Genomic DNA, 19,536 nt, shown 5'->3' on the forward strand with positions numbered 1-19,536 from the left:
CTTAAAATTTCCTATCTTTGTGTTAAACAAATACGAGAATGTACTTTATGAGAGGACGAACATGGCGTGTTTGAGAGCCCAGCTTTCTTATCACCCGCTGCTGTTATCGAGCAATGCTCCAACTCGAGTGAGTGCGAGTGGAAGCAGAAAAGCTCGCTCACGCTTTTACACCCCACTTCAACCCCCTCCCCCCCACACACACACTTCCGAGTGAACTTCCCTAGTGGACGCAGCGCCCGCCCCACAGTTTTTGGGGTTGTCCGTTGCCATTTGAGTGTTACAAATATCAAAATTAAGCGCCAAAGTACTCGAGGGGTTGAATTGGTTTGTTTACAACAATTCTGCCTCAGTTGGAAACGGTGCCTCGTGGTAAATACGTGCCAACGGACGGAACAAGAAGACGAACCTCAAAACAGCCAAAAAGACATCCACCAACACAACACAACCAAAGGAGAACTTGGCCAAAGGAGGCGGCATATTACGCTACGGTTCATTTATTAGCCAATTTCACGCGTAAGTTATATACAAAAATATACTGCATTTAATTATAGAACATCGATGTAGTGGCCTGGCCGAGTTTTCTCGTGTTTGACATTTACTTTGCCGCCAAATGTTTTTCATTTCAACTTCTGCCTCTCTGAAAATATTATACAAAATACAATAAAAAAAAACTATATTTATACGGCGGAAATAGTAGTAGTAGTAGGTTCCGTAGTGTTTCGTACAGAGGCAAGCAGAGGCGCGCACACGTCTTAATTAAAAGCAAACACAAATAGTTAAGCCCCCAAATGACGCGACTTTTTGGCAAGCGACCAAATTAAATCTTACAAATTGTCCAACTATATAAAAATGTACAATACAAATGCAAATATGTGCAGAAATGCTTTCGACAGCAAGTTACATTTTAAAAGATTTAATTTTGCTAATCAGTAAAATAATTCTTGACTGGAAGTGCTCCTCAAAAGATCCTAGGATTGTCTTAGTTGTTGACTGTTCGAGTACACCTCAAGCGATAAGAACTCTATCTTATCGTTCAATACGAGTATAGCTGATAATTCTACACTTGGTTTCAAGTAATAGCTATTTTTTTTTAATTTTGTGTATTCCGAATCGATTTGGATGGTTTTAACCTCTTGTTTGGGGAAAATGTTGCGTGTAACTCTAAACAGGCTTTAATGGGTCGTCATCCCATAGCCGACTGGGTCGTGACAATTGACCAATTTTGCCCCAAGGCTCCACGGCCTGGCTCTGGATACCAATGGCAAACAGACCAATAAATGGCCCACAAAAGGGGGGAGGGAGGGAGTTGGAAAAACTGCACACGAATAAAATCAAAGCCTTGCCAAAAGCCCCCACCACCACCCCAACACAAGTAGTTAAAGAAATAGAACAAATATGTTGAAAAAAACCTTCTTGTCTTCACCCCTAACCCCTCCAGCCACACACACACACACAGACACACATTCGTGAGGATAGGCAGGCAGACACATACATATGTATCCTGTTTATTTCAATTGATTTGCGGGGCAACATTACGTATGAGCAATGCCACAGGCAACGTTTTTCCCCAACCCACCCATGAACTCCAAGGAGAGCATGAGAGTAAAGACGAAATTCCTGGCATCTATCACGGATTCCTGTTGCCACTTTGCCCCTTCCAGACCCTCCTCCTGCCGCTTGGCATTCTCATACCGAGTATTTTGTATCGATTTGATTGGATTTCATTCCATTTGATGTCCCTGCCGCGCAGGTTTGTTTGTGTTTTTGTTGCCTTTTAATACCAGAGTACGCTCGAATAAAGCTGCCTGATGCCAGATGCCAGTTGCCAGTTGCCCTGCCTTTGCTCCTGCCCCCGCCCTTATCCCTGCCTCATCCCAGTTAATTGGATTTACGTAAATGACCGAACGGAGCAGGAGCCAGAGCCAGAGCCGGGGCTGTTCGTGAATGAAATGTGGCCCAGATTGAATTCAACCAAAGCTGGTCGCGTCCCCGTCCCCGATCCATATCCCAAAGGAAGGATTTTCTCTTTTTCTGTGATTCTGCAGCAAAGTTTTTTCCATTTCAGTTTTCCCTATTCTGGCATTGAGTCGTGTGTTTGCGTGTGAGCTATGGCAAACCATTTCTCATTCAATTAAATTAATGAAAGTGCACCAAGGGGCACGGCATGCGGGACTCTGCCGCATAGCCAGTGCCTATCCTGTAGTCCTGTAGTATTTGTAGCCCTCTCCACATTCACTGCCTTTGTCAATAATTCAACTCGGACCAAGTGCTTAAAGACTCAACCAATTAGGATAAAATGTTTGTTGCCTCTTAAATCAGCGTAAGGACTACGAGAAAAGGACAACTTCAGTCCCGTCACGAGGGCCCTCAGGGCTGGGAATCTCCACAATACGAGTGCTCGCAACAACGAAAACACATCAAAATCAATCTGTCAACAGGAGTCGTCGACAAAATGCTGAAAACAGACGCAGGGCAGGCAGGCAGATGCCCCTAGGGGCAATCCCAGACGACTAACAAAGCATCCTGACTACGACGTGACTTCTAAAGCCATTTGCAATACTTATGGGAAAGGCAAGGCGATGATTATGTTGTGAAGGAGCACAAGCACACAGAGCACAGCGTTGTTGAAACTTGTGAAGTACGAGTATCTACTATTTAAAACATTCTGAGGATGGAGGAAAATCCCATTACCATTAGCACGCTGTCACCAGCAAACAGCAGCAGCAGCAGCCAGCCGGATCCCATTTTATTACAAGAGGAAAGACAAACAGCAGAATGGCGCCAACATTGTCAGAGTTTCAGCTTGTTGCTGTCATTGTTGCAAGCTTTTCTGTTGCTGCAGGCAGCCAAGCGGATGCTGGTGCTGATGATGTTCCTTCTCCTGCTGCTCCTACTGCCCCTCTGTCTCTGATGATGATGATGATGATGATGATGAGGATGCTCACTGGTGCACGCTTTCCTGGCTGTGCGCTTTTGTTGGCATCCTGCCAACAATCTGCACTGCCTGTACGTACCGTACCACACGGCGAATGCGCAATGTGTCGACTGTCGACTGTCCGGATTAGCTGATGCAGCAACAACAGATTCTGTGTCCTCCCCTGCCACACGAATGCCGCAAATTATCTCTGTTTGGCAGCAGTTTTTGCCTCCGAATGGGGCCTCGTTCAGTTTCGTCCTGTTGCATGGGAAATGCATGGGCAGCCTTCAGGCCAGCCACTAAATGTAAATTCAAATGGGGTGGGGAGGGAGGGGAGGGGAGGGAAATTGCCTGTGCCAGCGATGAATTTAAATGAAGTTTGCCCAACGATAAGCGCAAAATGAGGAAAATGCAATTTACGGCCTCCCCCACCCAAAATGGGTAAATTACTGATGCACTCAGTAATAGTAGTAGTAGTGGCCGCCCCCCCACTCACGACTCAACCCTCCCTTTCACGTTGTGCTTTATGGAAATGGGAATTGAAATTAAACGGAGATGAAATGCATATCTGTGCCACACACGAGTACGTACATACGGACGTATGTATCAGTAGTAGTAGTTGTGACCCCCAGAGCTAATCATCTGGAATATCATATGAATATAATATGATATATGTATGTATGTATGTACGAGTATGTATGATAAATGGCCAATTTGCATTGAATTGGAACTGCTGCTCAGACACCCGAACCGAAGTTCAAACATGAACAGCCAGATAAATAATTGAGTTCGGGTTTCTGTTTTGTTCTTTGGAAACAATTGTGTGTTGTGTTAGCCATTTGACACACGTGCATCTCGATGCGATAAAAGCATTTTAATGTCTTTAGAATGGAACATTAGGTAACACAAAGAACGAACATCGAATGCTGGACTACTGGCTACCGTACACATTCACATTTACATTCACATTTCCAGATGCACGAAGCAGGTTAAGCGAAGGCTTCCATCTCTCATCTACCATTTCCCATCTGCTCTTTTGTTATATGTTTTAACGCTTACCAAACACGAATGAGTTTGGGCTTATACCACCTCTTGGCTAATCCCAAAGCCAGCGAAAACCCCCACAAAAGCGGACATATCTGTACGAGTACTACAAAACCGGAGCTGCCTCAGACTGTGGCAGCCATGGAGGTGGAGGTGGTGGTGGCTGGGTGGAGCGGCTAATTCAATTAGAAGCAGCGGCTTTGTAACTTTATTAAGCTGGAAAAACTTTCAATGTCTCTGGCCTCAGACCTCCAGCTCCTCCGGCTTCGCGTCGCGTCGCGTCGCTCCCTCTGGGGTCACACCCATCGAACTTGCATATCCGACATGGGCTTTCAGTTTCAAGTCACGTTCGGGCCACTTGTCTAGATCTGGGCAGGCTCTGTCTATGGCTCTGGCCTAGGGGCCATTACCTCTCCAAGGGGCCGACGGAAATCAATTCCGCTTTTGTGGAATTGTCGGAAAAGCTGGCGACAAACTTTCAAAATTTATGACGAAAACTTGCATTGGTGTCCCCCGCCCCCCCACGAGACGCTAAATATTTCGTTTCGATTGTGATCCGAGAGCATGAAGCGTGGAGCGTGGAGCACTTGTAAAGATTTATGGCACATGCAAATGCAAAAAAAATTTGTGATTTATATGACAGCCAGGGCTAATTGCCAGTCAGTCAGACAGAGCAGAGCCGTTGCGCTATGCCTATGCCAAAGTGCAAGCAGATTAAATGTAATAATTACGAGTGCCCCTAATATATTTTTAGGAGTACATATTTGGGAATCCTTCCACAGAGTATTCAATCCCATTGCTAGGCTATACGATATGCTAACGAGATGGGGCTTTCGTTTTGTAACAGCACTAGAGGGTATACTGTGGTCGGTAAACTTGACTGTTTGGCATGCAACCTCTTACAATGTAATAAAATATTATTCAGCGCTTAGTTAGCATGCAAATTGATTGAGGCTACGCCCACTAACCACAGCCATGCAATCCTTAGTCCGGTTCGAATTTTCCTTAAATAATTGTCATATTGATAGGTAATTAAGCAATCAATATTGGTAGCCGATTGGACTGGATGTGGCCTTAATCCATATTACATTTAAATTGATGCACAAGGTTTAACAAAATAGTTGTATATAAATAATATACATATACACAAATGGGCTTTACCATGGAAAGGGCCACCAAGGCAAACAAATTAAAACAAAAATTTGCGGGAATATTCTGTCCCGACATTATTTCCTAAATTAATTGAAACTCAACTAATTCCATCTATTGACATATGATTTCATTAACTTTGATAGGACGATCAAATAAAATCAGCAACAATTAATTTTGTTCAGCATTATTCGGCCTGTGTAAAAAAATGTTTGCCTTTATTATTGTCTTCTATGATAAAGATAAAACGTTATAAAAGTTCCTCCACTGCCCTAATCTTGGCTAACGGGATATTTTGAACTTTTATCAACCTACGAAATTCTTGTCCCGTAAGACATAAGACAATTTGAAAAAAAAACTATAAATAAATAATTTTTGGATTAAATCGATACCATTTTTAAGACACATCGATGCGCAACATTATTATTATTATATATTATTATGTAAGTTCACCAAATTGTCAAAATAGAAATCTGTTCTAACTGTAGCAACAAACAAAGACTTTTAGAGGGTCCAATCCATTTAATCCTTGCATATGGCATAAATATAATGTTAATGTTTTATTAAAGAACGGAAATGCATTGCATTGTCAAACCCTCTGTAAGAGTTCCGCAGTATTCGAGCTAAATTCCAGCTAAAGACTAAACGGAAGAAATCAAAGATTTTGATTGCTTTCGACAAGTCCGTGGAGTGGAAGCAGCGTTTAATCATTTTATTGTACATTCATTTACAAATTGCCAGCCATGCCGTGCCCACTTAAACGGCGTTAATGCGATTTTAATTATCCGTATGCAAACAGAATCGCATCGAGGCGACGACGCGGGACCGGGACAGACAGACAGCCAGCCAGCAAGCAGTACTACAATCAGAAGTCATTAAACGCACTAGAATATCATTCGTGCATACTGCAGGCTAGGCACAGTGTGTGCCAAAAGTGTTTTCACACTTTATAAATGGTGTGTGAATGTGTGAATTATTTTTGCATAGGAAAACAAACTGTTCCAACTGTGTGTGCGAATAATTACCATGGGAAACATGTGTGTTTGAATAACTTAAGGTGCTGCAAAACATTTGTAACTGTCAATTAGTCTGTTATCGGTTGATGGGGCTATGCATAATCATAATCACACACACACACACACACACATACAGAAGTGCGCCGAGAGGTGGTGGGGTGGTGGAAACCCGTTTGGCACAGTCGCAAAATTTCGGCAGGCCGCTCAATCAGCTCTATTCAATTCCTCCATAAACGGTGGCAAAGATCATTAACTACATGACACCGCATAATCATCGCAAACGACACAAGAAAACGTGAAATTGCAAATGGAAAATTATCTTGGAAATGTCAAAATATTATTCCCGAAGAGAATATCTTTGAATAAACTAAGCGATTGCCAGAAATTGGATGCAACTGTTTGATATTCCGGATCGTCATCAAGCGGCCATATTTTGTGGAACAATACAATAATTAAATATATGTATATAGAAATCAATGTGTACACTGTACATTGGTTTATAAATACACATTCATAAGCAGCTGCACCTGCAGCCAGAAAGATCTTATGACGATGACGATGACAATGACCCAACTGGGGACAGTCATCCGGCGACGAAGAAAGAAAAGTTTTGGGAAGGGACAATAAAAAGAGGCACGACCTGAAGTTGAGGCTAAATTTAGTGCACCACATATTACGGAATGGCTATTCGATCGGAACCACAAACCACAAACGAGTTCCACGACATACATAAATATGTATATGTCCACAGAAATCTGCTCATTAGGGGACGGGACGGGACGCGCCTCTGCGCTGACTAATTACTTATAATGCAATCGGAATGGAATTCTCGAACTCGAATACTCGAACGAATATCTACGAAAATTTCCATTGATTTTGCATGATAAACAAAATTTGGAGACAATTTGCATTTTGTTGCCCCCTCCCCCCACTAATTGTTGTTGGTTTGTGCGCACTTTAACAACCTGTAAAATCCGCAAACAAAATACATACAATGCATACTCGTATGTATAATACGATATTAATATTGCTTAATTTTTTTTTATTCCTAACATGGGAGAAGGGAGACTGCTGAAAAAACAGTTTGGTGTTTCGCTTGAATTATGAATAAATAAAACAGGAGGGGGAATGGGTATGGGAATGGGAATGGGTATGAGGATCCAACCAGTGCGCCGCGGAATGAATTAAGTGAATAATATGAATATTTCAATGGGATGGGATGGTATTTGCGTGGCAGAGTTCGGGCTGGGGTGATAATTGGCCAGAGAGCGCGCGCCAAATTAAACAAAAAACTAAACCGAGAGCACGCCACAGAAAGGGAATGTGAAGAGTGTGGAATACTCGGCATCCATCCACCCACACAGGCACACTGAAGAGGGGCAGCGAGAAGCGACCCAGACCCCCCTCGACAATAGCTTTGTGTTTCTTTCTTTGTCGCATATTAATTGAGCCAGCGGCGTGCGCTCTGTTTGTCGGCGAGACGAGAGCGGAAGGTAAACAAACGATGGAGGAGAGGAGCACCGGCCGGACAGCCGACAGCCAATCATTCACACCCCGAACAGACGTAACGGATAAAGATTTATGGAACTCCATTCATTATCTGGATGTTCCTTTAGTAACATCATCAGTATCATCTGCTGTAGTGATAACATTTATCTTCCCTGGCAAAGCCTACTCAAATCCAAAGATTCACTGGAGCAGTTGGTCCACATATCACATGGCTGAACTTGGAGTTCTCTAGAGTGCGCTCTTATCTAAATGAAACCGCAATAAATCAAGAAAAAAATTCGATAAACGAGTTCCTAAATCAATACAAAAAAACCGCAAGCAAAACCAAGCAACGGTGGAACGGAAGTGGCATGGGGGCAGGGAAAGATCCGTCTTGGATAGTACAGGAAACAGATGAAAACTCGATTTTTCGCCAAGAAAGCTGGTCACGACGAATCACGTTTCCTTTGCTCTCTCCCTGTCTCTCAGACTTGGCATGCTTTCTGTTTTCTTTGCCCAAAAGATTGGAAGAGAACAGAAGTGCGAGAGAGAGAGAGAGAGCTGAGGCACCATCGCATCGATCTATCCCATATGAAGCCCAGCAAAGCGTTCTGGCCAGGTCTCTCAGTTGCGAACGGCAGCAACAACGGAACGGAGCGCAACGGAACGGACCAGGCGAGACCCAACCAGACCAGGCATCGATGTCGATGTCGAGCTTTGTAAGACTGATATTTCCTCTCGCCGCACCACGATTTGAATTCGAGTTATTGTTGTTGCTGTTGCTGTTGCCTGAGTTCACGTACCGCTCGGCTCGGTTCACGCTGCGTATCGGATCGGTTCGGATCGGCGACTATATAAAGTGCAGGGCAACACCACTGTTTGGCAGTCACTGCTAGCTCTCAGGCAACTAAGCTGCCATCAAGGATACACATACACCACCAGATCAAGGATACCCCCTACTCAACCCACCCACAACAAATAAGGGAAACACTCGTGTGCTCTCGTGCTCCCTGAAAAGACTTCATTTGCAACTGTCAATTTTATATGTATATTAAATTTCATTCATCGTTTATGCAGCGCGTGTGTGTGTCGGCTGTGTGGTGTCTGCTTACTTTACTGTTTAACAAAGCAGAGTAAAAACCAAACAGAAACAAATATAAATAAAGCTCCAACTGCGGAATAAATAAACAAAACCGTCGCAAAAAAGCGCGCGCCAGGCAAAAAGAACAGAGCAAAACGCTGAAACAAGGGAAAATTTCGCTATAAATTTCCCCATTTCCACAACTACAACAACAAAAACAAAAAAATCAAGCGAAATTATCGTTATTTTGCAATAAACAAAATCATAAAAGCAAAACAAATCCCAGACCTTGCACCAGACCCCGCGAACCTCGTGAACATCATGGAGGTCCAGAACATGCCCGATCAATCGTTGATGCAGAGCAACATGCTCGATTCCAGATGTGGGGTAAGTGTGGAAACCAGAGCATCCTGACCTGACCCTGACCCCAGTGTATCTGCGTGGGTTACCGCTGCCCCCGTTCCAACAGTCAAGTGGCAAAAGGTCTATAAATACTAAGTGGTGCACCCAATAATAGATATGCGGATGCGGCCGGGCCAACGCAAATGGTTAAGTGAGTGTAAACAATAGGCACGATACGTACGATACGCATTCCCATTCCTTCCATGGGGGCCAATACTCTGCAATTCGGCAGGTGAAAATTTTCGAAATATTTGCTGGTCAATTTTTATGATCAGTCTTCACAGCGGGAAAATTACTGTTTATGAGAAGCGGGTGAAATTCGCTTTTTATTATTCTTTGATCTTGGGTCTTGAAGATTAGAAACAGTTTTCCCTCGTATCATATATCAGACAGGTACTTCGAGATACCATATAACACCTATCTACGAGTATGTATGTATTATGTACTATATGTAGTAGATCTTATCTTATAGAATTATATCTTGTCCCATGATATGATGGGGACAAAGTCCTCTGCTGTTTTCTCAGTCTATTAAAATATTGAGATTTCGTGTGCAGACGGCAGACGGCAGAACAGAACAGGAACCCTTAGTTTTGGCCTATAATTTATGGGGTCTTGTCAGAGGCGTACATGAAAACAGACTTTGAAATATTTCGACCATGGAATATTGAAAATGGAAATGCAAGTGAAAAGCGAAAAGCGAACCCCAGCGATGCGGCAGTCGCCACAGCACATGTGCTACAAAATATACAGAACAAATTAAAATGCCTTTCATCTAAGAGCCATAAATTATCATGTTTGCTATACGGTCTCCCCAGTCGTTTGGTTTGTTTTCTATTTTTCCACGTCCACGTCCCCATCCGAACCGAACCCACAACGGATCTAAACGATTTGTTTTGTCTGCTTCTCACACACTTGCAGCTGAACGACTTGTATCCCATCGCTCGTCTGACACAGAAAATGGAGGACGTGCTTAATGTGTCTGGGAAGGCGGCGTCGACGACCACCACCACAGCCACCACCCCATCTGCGCCCGTCGACAAGGACAAGGACAAGGACTGCCCCTATACCATAGAGCTGGTGCAGCCCGAAGACGCCGATGCTGTGATCGCCATGCTCAAGACGTTTTTCTTCAAGGTAAGACTGTTGGCTATTCGCTGGTTCCCACAATTAGATGGCTACTCATAGTCGTTGGGGAATTCAGTTTGCATATCATGAAAGCCAATCAAGCTGAACACCTGGGTTCACTGATTTGGGATTTGTGAATTTATTTCACCCATTATGTCCGATCCGATCCAACTAAGTACTTGGCTGTGAGTTGAGAGAACGAATACAAAACCAAATTTGAATAGCGTTTCCAAAGAATTTCAATTAGCACGAACACGTACCTTTCCAACCGTCCGTCCGTCCGATCGATCGTCTTAATTTGATTTAATTCAATTCGAAATTCGCATACTACCCTCGTAAAAATGTTACATTCATTAAGATACCACCAGCACTTGGCGTATCCTTTGGGAATGGGAATGGGAACGGTTTTCAATATTCGGGTGTCGCGGTGCGGACATGATCCATGTCAGGGCTAACTTTCAGCTGGTTTTGCATCACGACTTTGTCGTCGCTGAAATCAATATGCCAGAGTTGATCTTGACTTATTCAGGTTCCATTCCACTTCAGTTCGTTCGAAAATGCCATGCGCCGGCCAATGAGAATGCTACCGCCTACCGCCAGCCACCTACCTACCTACCGTCTCAATTCTAATCAAAACTCCATCCAATGAGTGGCCAAAGGCTTATTGGATGACCAAAGCCCATATTTATATAATTAGCTATGCAAATTATTCATTCCACGCGTCACCACTTGCCACCTGCCACCCCGACCCGCCGCCTAAATGATTTTATGCAAATGCAGTTGCAGTTCCGTTCCCTATCAACGAACTGTCTCTATAAATTATAAACTACGAGTATAAGGCATCGCGAATGCGTGCACAAATCATTTAAATTGCTCACCAATTCCATTATCGTGTCACACAATTATGGCAGTGATTTGTTCAGTCGTTTAATGTCTTCTAACGATCGTTAAATTTACGATAGCATGGGATGGGATGTGTCTTGGATACCAATATATCCCTATGTATATTTTGTCACTCCAGGACGAGCCGCTGAATACTTTTCTAGATCTCGGGGAGTGCAAGGAGCTGGAGAACTACTCGTTGAAGCCCTTAACCGATAACTGCTCCTACAAGGCAGTTAACAAAAGGGGCGACATCATTGGTATATTCCTGAACGGCTTGATGCGACGCCCGGTAGGTAGAACAGCTTACTTTTAGCCAGAGAAAGAGAGAGTCTGAGCTAATTATATAATTCTCAACTTTCCTTGCAGTCTCCGGACGACGTACCTGAAAAGGCAGCCGATTCGTGTGATCATCCCAAATTTAAGAAGATCCTCTCCCTAATGGATCACGTTGAGGAGAAATTTAATATATTCGACCACTATCCCAACGAGGAGCTGATTCTGGATGGTAAAATTCTGTCCGTGGACACCAACTACCGCGGCCTGGGCATTGCCGGGCGTCTGACGGAGCGGGCGTACGAGTACATGCGGGAGAATGGGATTAACGTTTACCATGTGCTCTGCTCGAGCCACTACTCGGCCCGGGTAATGGAGAAGTTGGGCTTCCACGAGGTGTTCAGCATGCAGTTCTCCGAGTACCAGCCAGATGGAAAGGTTGTCTTCAAGCCGGCCCATCCGCATGTCGGAATGCGGATAATGGCCAAGGAGCTGGAGCTGGATCTGGACGGCAAACAGGCTGCGCCAATAACAAAGCTGTAGATATGACCAGCAGTTGGACCGGACTGGTACTGGTCCTCCCTCGTCGCAGTTCGGATTTTGTACTATGTGATTCTTTAGTTTGTAGTTCGGTGGCGGGTTCCAGGTAGTGCCATCTCAAGTGTCTCTACTGTCCGATTCAAAATAGCATAGACAAACAGTACAAGTTACGTATTTATATAATTTAATTCACCCGTCGATAAACTTAAGTGTTTTTGTGTGTTTAGAACGAGCTCAAAATAAAACATTGACTTTTAGCTGAATAGATAACATGGCCAGAGCATAGAAAAACGGATGAGGATCCTTCCCAAAGTGCTTAGCTCCTGGCCCTGCGACCATTCAGAGCCTTACCCTTGGAACGCTTGGCCCTCAGGTTCCTGTTACCCACTGAGGCACTGCGGGTGGTTACACTGCTGATGGTGGAGCTGCCCACACGGATCCGCCTGACAGCAGTGTACCTCAAATTGGTTACATACACGTTCTTGGCGTTTCCAGTATTGGTGCTGCTCGGGCTGCTGGTCGAAGCGTCCTGGGCCTTAGCATCATCCAGGCAGCAGAGAACCACCAGGCACAAAACGCAGGTCATCGAGATTAGCTTCATGTTGAGATTGAGATTGGGAACTGTCGAAGTCTTGCGATGTCTTGTCGATGCTTGACTTGGTTATACTTCGGTAAGCCCAGCGGGAGCGCTTAAGTAGGCGCCGAGCTTGTTTGCACAGTTTGCAACTCCATGCGAAGGCCGACGAAATTTTTGGATGTTTGCAAAATAATTGAACAGAGCAGATCATTGCCTTGAACCAAAATCAAGCAGCGAGTGTGTCTAACTAATCTGTCGTTTAATTTAGCTACACTACATATACAAAGACCCGGTGGATTTATTTTCTGCTACTTTGCTGACTGATTGTAGGGGTTGCGGGCCAGACGATCTGCCATTCGGCGCATCTGTTCCTCGTTGCCATATTTCTGTGCTTCTGCCACAACAGCGGCATGGTGGGTAGTGGCGTCTGCCGAGACTTCGTCTTGCACCTGACGATGCAGGTCGAACGAGTGCCTTCATCGTGCAACAAATGGGATAAATTATACATACATAAATACGAACCGAAATACACTCAAAACATACTTGACGGAAGTGAAGCCAAAGAAAGCACCAACGACCCCAAAGGCTATCAGAACCAAGGCGACCTGCCAGTTGGACACACGCTTCAGGCCCCTTATGCCATAGTAGGGCCCGGGACTAGGATCGAAGTTCGGCATCACATTCCACGGCTGCGAGGAATCACTGTGTCCGCCAACAGGACTGCGCTCTGAACCAGATGGCAGCCAAACCAGACTATCGTCATAGTCCCGGCGTGTCTGTGGCTTAATCAGTGTGCGATATGCCTCGGAAATCCGCACAAAACGTGCAGTTCTCTCAGAGCATGAGGCGTTTGTCTTGACATCGGGATGGTACTGGAAATTACCGAAGAATATAGAAAACCACTTGATTTTGGCCTGTCCAGCGCGACCGACTCTTACCTGTTTGGAGAGCTCCACGAATGCGGTGCGGATGTCTTGTGTGCTGCAGTCGCTCCGTACGTTTAGAACCTGGTAGTGGGTCTCCGGTTTTCTAGCCTTCATGCTCCGCCCGTCTTGAGCCAAACTGCGCAATAAACATAGTATTATTTTATATAACGACAAAATCTAAAATTTCCTTACTTACGCGTACAGCCGGACTTGACCCTGAGTCGCAGGCAGGTAAGCCTCAGCATTTTAAACGTTCAAGGACCTCTGAAATTTAGTTCATGTTTTTGAGCGAAAGGAAATGAAATTAAACAAACTATTTACAAAAAAAAACGCAACAAATAGGTAACAGCTGACTGACAGGTGTTGCAAAATGCAATGATATAAAGGCCTATCGATAGCAAAATCGGACTGCGACAGCTGTTTGGACGAATTCACTGTTGCAAATACAAATTGGTTTTAATACAAATTATTTATAAAAAGGGCACAAGTTTAGTTGCACTGGCAATGGTTTAAAATCCATATCAATGCGTCAATCACTCACCTATTTTTTTCCTGTTGCAATAAAGAATCGTTTTGTTGTAAAAAAAGCCGTTTACTTATCATTTCATGCTCATATGGATGGTCTAGAAATTTATATACAAACATTGTACTGCATAGTAGAGTGGCCATAAATATATCCTTTAATACAAAAACGCAACCTCTTTATATTGCTATAACAATTTGTAAACTATTTATTCTGGAATTCGTGTATTACAATTGCCATGATACATTTTGATATTGCCATCGCAGCGAAAATATGCGTCAAATATGTCACTATATCCATGATCTTTCCACCAAGTGCAAAGCTGCCTATTCCACACGCAATCTAATCTATATATCAAGTTGGGGTACTCGTATCCCAGCAAGGTGAAAAAATCTTGGTCTCCCAAATGACCCTTGAAGGAATATTTGGCGACCAGCGTCTGCACTTCAGAGTTTGTAAGCTTTTCCAGGTATGATTTTGAGCTCCTTATGCGATCTAAAAGCAGCAGTACGACTCCAGAGTTCAGACCCGGATAACCATGGCGCTCATGGTTGTTGCGATTGTGTTGATTTCCCATTTCGTGGTTAATTGGATAATATGGGTTGCCAAAGCCAGATTTTGGAAAACGTACGCGGTAACGGTAGAGGATATGTCGGTAAACTGGAGTAAGTTCCGGCGCCAGTCCATAGAGTTGATGCGGCAGAAAGTGATCAAATTCATTGAAGAGTAACCGAACATCAGAACGGAAGACTATATCACAATCAAGCAGAATGACTCTGTTTAAGCTTGCATCGGCGATTCTATGCAACCCGAGGGACAAAAAAAACAGCGAGTCGCTATAATAAGAGTTGGGCCCTGAGCTGAAGTATGGCGACAACTTGGCAGCTATATCCTCTATTATGGTAGAGCAGACTTTGACGTCATACATCGTATATATCAATCCAAATCCAAATCGGAATCTTCGAATTTGCCGTTGAAGGATCTCCATCACGGAGCTGGAGCTCTCTTTGTCGGTGATTACATGTAGATGGAGTTGGGCACTCGTGTGCTTAAGCAGACTGTGTGCAAACAGATCGAGTTTTAGGTTTAGATGGTAGTTTTCTTTGGTATAAATTATAAATATATTATAGTCCGAAGAAAGGTGATTCAACTGTGCGCCCAGTTCCAGCTGCGGGGAGGAAAAGTTCAGCAAATAGTGGATAGGCTTCAAGATGGGCTGTTGCTGAAGGACCGTCGTTGTTTTTTGGGCATCGGAATATTTTGTCTCTTGGTTTTCAATGTGTGATAATTTGTTAAGGCGGCTCGAAAGAAATGCTGATAGTATGTTTCCCCGAACTAATACATGCGTGTTGGCGTAAATAATAAGAACACACATACAAATTAGTATCAGCAACAGCACTAATTTCTTCTGCCATCTGCACCGAAGTACGTTCCACGTCCAGCTCTTTGGTTTGGGGCGAACAGAATTTCGACGATTGATGATTAATGTCACATTTTCCTGCTCCTCCATTAACTGCGACTTGCACTTCAGCATACCATACATGCTAACGTCTAAGTAAACAAAAGGGTGGAGCACAGGCCTAGCTCCTGCGAGCTTTCTTGCGATTTCTCTCCGGCGGAGCCTTGACGTTTTCGTTTTGGCGATAAGTTCCTGTAATGCAGGGGCATTGGAATGGGCCTCATAGTCTTCCTCTTCAATATTATCACAATCAACTTCGCCAACGTCCGCTGAAGGCACATCTGCAACTTTGGGAGATTGTTCAGTTAACTCCAACGTCTCCTCGTCAAAGTCAATAGCATCGTCATCGTCGCACAGATTTACGAGCTGCCACGTTCTTTGGGGTACTCCTTGGTGACGAACAACTCAATGTAATCATTGAGATCCGGAGGGCTGATCATACGCTTCAGACTGTCTGCGAATAATTGTGGCTGCTTGTGTTGCGGCTGGAAAATGCCGGGACTGAGAAGACGGATTCTCAAATTGGTGATCACGCCGTTCTGGGGAATACTCTTCATGAGCTGCCGACTCGCAACATCCCGAACGCAGACTTGCTTATCCTCACCGCCAAAAGGCCTGAGTCTCGTCCTCCTCCAGGTGGTATTCCTGTAAACAACCATGATTAACCATGTCATTTTTATTGGAGTCACTCACCTTCATCCGTGGCGCTCGCCAATTGTGAAACACAAACGCCTTGGGAACACAATGCTGAGGAGCATGATGCCACCGCTCAAGTCATATACGTTGCAGCAGCGGTCTAGGGACACTGTGTATAGGTAGGAGCCTCACTGCCCTCCTGGCTGCCATTGTCCAGCGGTGCAACTGAGAAGGTGAGATCCAGAGAGGGTGCTCAGCATGCGGCCAGGTACGCGCCATCTGGAGAAAGGGCCAGACGTGGAGCAGAGGCTTCATTGTGTTGGCTGCCAGAATATAATTCAGCCCAATCATAGCCAGACTGTGGCGTTGGGCATTTCCTCCGCCCCTCCGCCCCTCCGCCCTCACTCTATCAAAGAAAAAATAATGAAATTATCAATGAAATAATGAAACGCAGTTATCGTTATCAATGAAAATAATGAAATTATCAATGAAATAATGAAACGAGTTATCGGTATCAATGAAACTATCAATGAAAAAACAATTGAAATATCGATGTTTAAACTTGGTTTTGTCCACTGTATATTTACGGTATTTTTCTGACAGTCCGACGGTATATTTGAACGATAATTCCGCGGTCACACTGGCAGCAACAAAAATAACAAAAATTTCGTTTAACAATTAGAAAAAGCTAAAATATAAATTGAAATGAGCGCAGAAAAGGCCTTTGAAATGCAACGCCAGGTGCGTCAGAATGCCAAGGAGTTACAAAGCTCGTTGAAAGATTTATACTCGTGGGAGAAGGACATAAAAAACCAAGAGATGGAACTGAAGAAGGCACCAGCCGCCGCTGCCGCCAATATTGTAAGCTCAAATGTGCAGACTCACACTCGCATGCATTCACATTAATATTGTTTTTATGTTCTCCTCTGTTGCAGAAAATGCCAGTGCGCAGTCATGTCCAGAAATCTGGACAAACTGAGCAGCAGAGCGCCAGTAGTTCTGCGGCCGATACTCCAACAGAGAAGAAAGATCCGCCGGGGGATCCGGTGGCTCGGCAGCACAAGAAGGCCAACGACATAAAGGACCGCGGCAATAACTATGTTAAGCAGGGCGACTACGACAGAGCCATCGAGGCGTATACAGAAGCCGTGGAGGCCTATCCCTACGATCCAGTCTACTTCATTAATAGAGCCCTGTGCTACCTCAAGCAGGAGCGGTAAGATGGGGTCATGTGGTGTAGAGCGTTCCAGCACTAACCCATTTTATTGCGACAGGTTTGACTGTTGCGTGGACGATTGTGAGGCTGCCATTAGCCTAGACAAGCTCTGCGTGAAAGCCTATTACAGACGGATGCAGGCGAATGAATCCCTTGGCAACAACATGGAAGCGCTGAAGGATTGCACAACAGTGCTGGCCATTGATCCCAAAAACATAGAGGGCAAACAAAGTTTGGTTCGCATAAACGAGCGCCTACGTAAAAATGGTAGGGGGAACTGAAAGGGAATCAAGTGTCTAAATAATGTTTATTAATGGCTTATCAATATTTATTTTCAGCCACAAAAAACGGTCCCAATTTTAGCGCAGATCGCCCTGACCTAATTGACATATTGCCGATCGAGAAGCCGGTTTACAAACGCTCGAAGCAATCGATGCGTCGAGTGACCATTACAGATATTGTATCGCCCAGACCCTCCACTGATGAGGCAAAGCCATTACGCATCTCAGACGATGACATTGACAAAATCTTCAACAGTTATTGCGGCCCATACAAAGAGATTAAAAAGGAGGACTTGAAGACAACCCCAAATCCACCCACAGCAACGCCCATTGGGGAATCTGTTGATTCTGAACCGCCTGCTTTATGTGTAAAGCAAAACCAAAACATAAAAAAAGATGCGTCTGCTGCTCCTATAAAGATATCCCAAAATCCAAGCAATGATGCCAAACAGACCGTGGCAGATGCGGTGAAGGAAGCTAAACAGTCTGCTAACCATCAACAAATATCCAAAAATCTTAACAAAAATCCAGTGACTGAAGTCAAACCATCCCAAACCACAAGCAAAGATTCACAAGTGTCTAAAAATACGATTGATGCTCCTCTAAATTCATCAAAAACATCAAGCAAAGAACAAGAAAATAAACCCAAGATCGAATCTGGCTCCAACAAGGTTGGAGGAACCCCTCCCGTTGAGGTAAGCTGAATATGATTTTCGTATAAAAAATGTTTGTTTCACTTTCAATATTATTACAGCGAGCACTGCCGCCAGCCCCATCGGGTACAGCCCAATTCTACATAACCTGGAAGGAGCTATCTGCAACGCAGAAATATCAGTACTTAAAATCTATAGATATAAAAAATCTTTGCAAAATTCTTGGTGCCGGTTTCGATTCGGACACATTCAATGATTTGTTGTGCACCGTTCAGGACTACTATGTGCCGGAAAAAGAGCCCACAACGGCATGTGTCCTACTGGAGATTAGCAAAAATGACGAGTTCCCCATTTTGGCCATGCTCATGTCAGCTGAGGAGAAGAAAAGTAACTTACTTATTTATGGTCATTCTTTACGAATCTCTCAATTAATGTCTGGTTTTTGTGTATTCACAGTGGTGTCGTCTATACTGAATAAGATAAAGAATTGGCCCAAGAAGAATCCGCAAGTATTGGAGAAGCTCGTCAGGGCATATGGTGTGGATTAAAATACCTAAGAATACGAGTTTCAGTGTACTTATTTATGTATTTTTTTCAAAATGGTTTGCTCAAACTAATATAAAAAGAAAGAATGTACAAATACAAGTTTTAAAATGTTAAAAAAAAGCAACCCGCGATTAAAGTACTCTTCGTTGTTACGGAAATTAGATGCGCTAGATATAAAGGGGGATTTCCTCACACAGAAAAAAATGAATCACGTGCTATTGTAGATGGTTTTTATACGGGTATGTTTGCTGATAGCAAACAACAAAAAAACCATTTGGAAAAATATAAAACGATTCTTGGGACAGATCTCTGAGGCCTGGCAGGCCATGAATATTGAATAACAAATTGAGTAATCCGAATTAGTGTAATTTACATAAATCAGCGTATTAATTCAATCTGCGAGACGGACTCGCGAAGGAACAACAACTCCATTAAATGATGTTAAGTTGAAAACGGGCGGCGTTGATGGGTTCTGTTCCTCTGCCCATCACCCACACACACACACACACACACATACACTCACACGCTCGCACGTATCATATCATTACAGCGACACCCGCGCCAAGAAAAAAACAAAACACGGAGCACCACTGGGAGATGTAATTTAAGCCGGCTGTGGCTGGCGGGAACCGGGGGGAAGGCTAATTGCGTGAGAGCCTACGTTGCAGTAAGCGCAGGGGCCGGGTTTTACTTAAGCCCATTGTTGCCTCCGCTAGTTATAATTTAATTTACATTTTTTTCTTAACAAACGCTGGCCTGGCTGCGATCTATCAATTCCTCGCCACGAGAGACACAG

At 44.0% G+C, this 19,536-nt stretch overlaps 5 protein-coding genes and 1 pseudogene across 7 annotated transcripts; 2 read left to right on the forward strand and 4 right to left on the reverse strand.

Moving 5' to 3' along the window:
• Positions 1-316: 316 nt before the first annotated feature.
• LOC111075087 (dopamine N-acetyltransferase) lies at positions 317-12,191 on the forward strand. 2 transcript variants are annotated; one of them, XM_022368180.2, is made up of 4 exons: positions 317-513; positions 10,019-10,234; positions 11,247-11,399; positions 11,477-12,191. In XM_022368180.2, exons 2-4 carry the CDS (start codon positions 10,058-10,060, stop codon positions 11,924-11,926), a joined length of 780 nt encoding a protein of 259 aa, XP_022223872.2. In that variant the 5' UTR covers positions 317-513; positions 10,019-10,057; the 3' UTR covers positions 11,927-12,191. The 2 variants fall into 2 exon arrangements, with proteins under 2 accessions (XP_022223872.2, XP_041447733.1); XM_041591799.1 differs by lacking the exon at positions 317-513 and adding an exon at positions 8,262-9,082.
• Positions 12,083-12,675, reverse strand: LOC111075090. Its single transcript, XM_022368185.2, has one exon. It carries the CDS (start codon positions 12,522-12,524, stop codon positions 12,240-12,242), a length of 285 nt encoding a protein of 94 aa, XP_022223877.2. The 5' UTR covers positions 12,525-12,675; the 3' UTR covers positions 12,083-12,239.
• Positions 12,676-12,780: 105 nt separating this feature from the next.
• LOC111075088 (dnaJ-like protein 60) lies at positions 12,781-13,781 on the reverse strand. 2 transcript variants are annotated; one of them, XM_022368181.2, is made up of 4 exons: positions 13,619-13,781; positions 13,439-13,562; positions 13,044-13,372; positions 12,781-12,974 (listed from the first exon to the last, which is right to left on the reverse strand). In XM_022368181.2, the coding sequence occupies exons 1-4, from the start codon at positions 13,669-13,671 to the stop codon at positions 12,809-12,811; spliced, it is 672 nt and encodes a 223-aa protein (XP_022223873.2). In that variant the 5' UTR covers positions 13,672-13,781; the 3' UTR covers positions 12,781-12,808. The 2 variants fall into 2 exon arrangements, with proteins under 2 accessions (XP_022223873.2, XP_022223875.2); XM_022368183.2 differs by having other exon boundaries at positions 13,623-13,765.
• Positions 13,782-14,114: 333 nt separating this feature from the next.
• On the reverse strand, positions 14,115-15,591 carry LOC111075089 (xyloside xylosyltransferase 1-like). The gene has a single exon (XM_022368184.2). The coding sequence runs from the start codon at positions 15,490-15,492 to the stop codon at positions 14,158-14,160; it is 1,335 nt and encodes a 444-aa protein (XP_022223876.2). The 5' UTR covers positions 15,493-15,591; the 3' UTR covers positions 14,115-14,157.
• Positions 15,592-15,682: 91 nt separating this feature from the next.
• On the reverse strand, positions 15,683-16,473 carry LOC121403863 (annotated as a pseudogene).
• Positions 16,474-16,671: 198 nt separating this feature from the next.
• Positions 16,672-18,858, forward strand: LOC111075065 (RNA polymerase II-associated protein 3). Its single transcript, XM_022368149.2, has 6 exons — positions 16,672-16,905; positions 16,980-17,260; positions 17,319-17,527; positions 17,599-18,236; positions 18,296-18,581; positions 18,651-18,858. The coding sequence occupies exons 1-6, from the start codon at positions 16,750-16,752 to the stop codon at positions 18,740-18,742; spliced, it is 1,662 nt and encodes a 553-aa protein (XP_022223841.1). The 5' UTR covers positions 16,672-16,749; the 3' UTR covers positions 18,743-18,858.
• The last annotated feature ends 678 nt before the right edge of the window (positions 18,859-19,536 follow it).

The sequence above is a fragment of the Drosophila obscura genome, unplaced genomic scaffold (genome assembly GCF_018151105.1).
Source record: "Drosophila obscura isolate BZ-5 IFL unplaced genomic scaffold, ASM1815110v1 contig_151, whole genome shotgun sequence".
In the NCBI taxonomy this organism is placed as follows: domain Eukaryota; kingdom Metazoa; phylum Arthropoda; class Insecta; order Diptera; family Drosophilidae; genus Drosophila; species Drosophila obscura.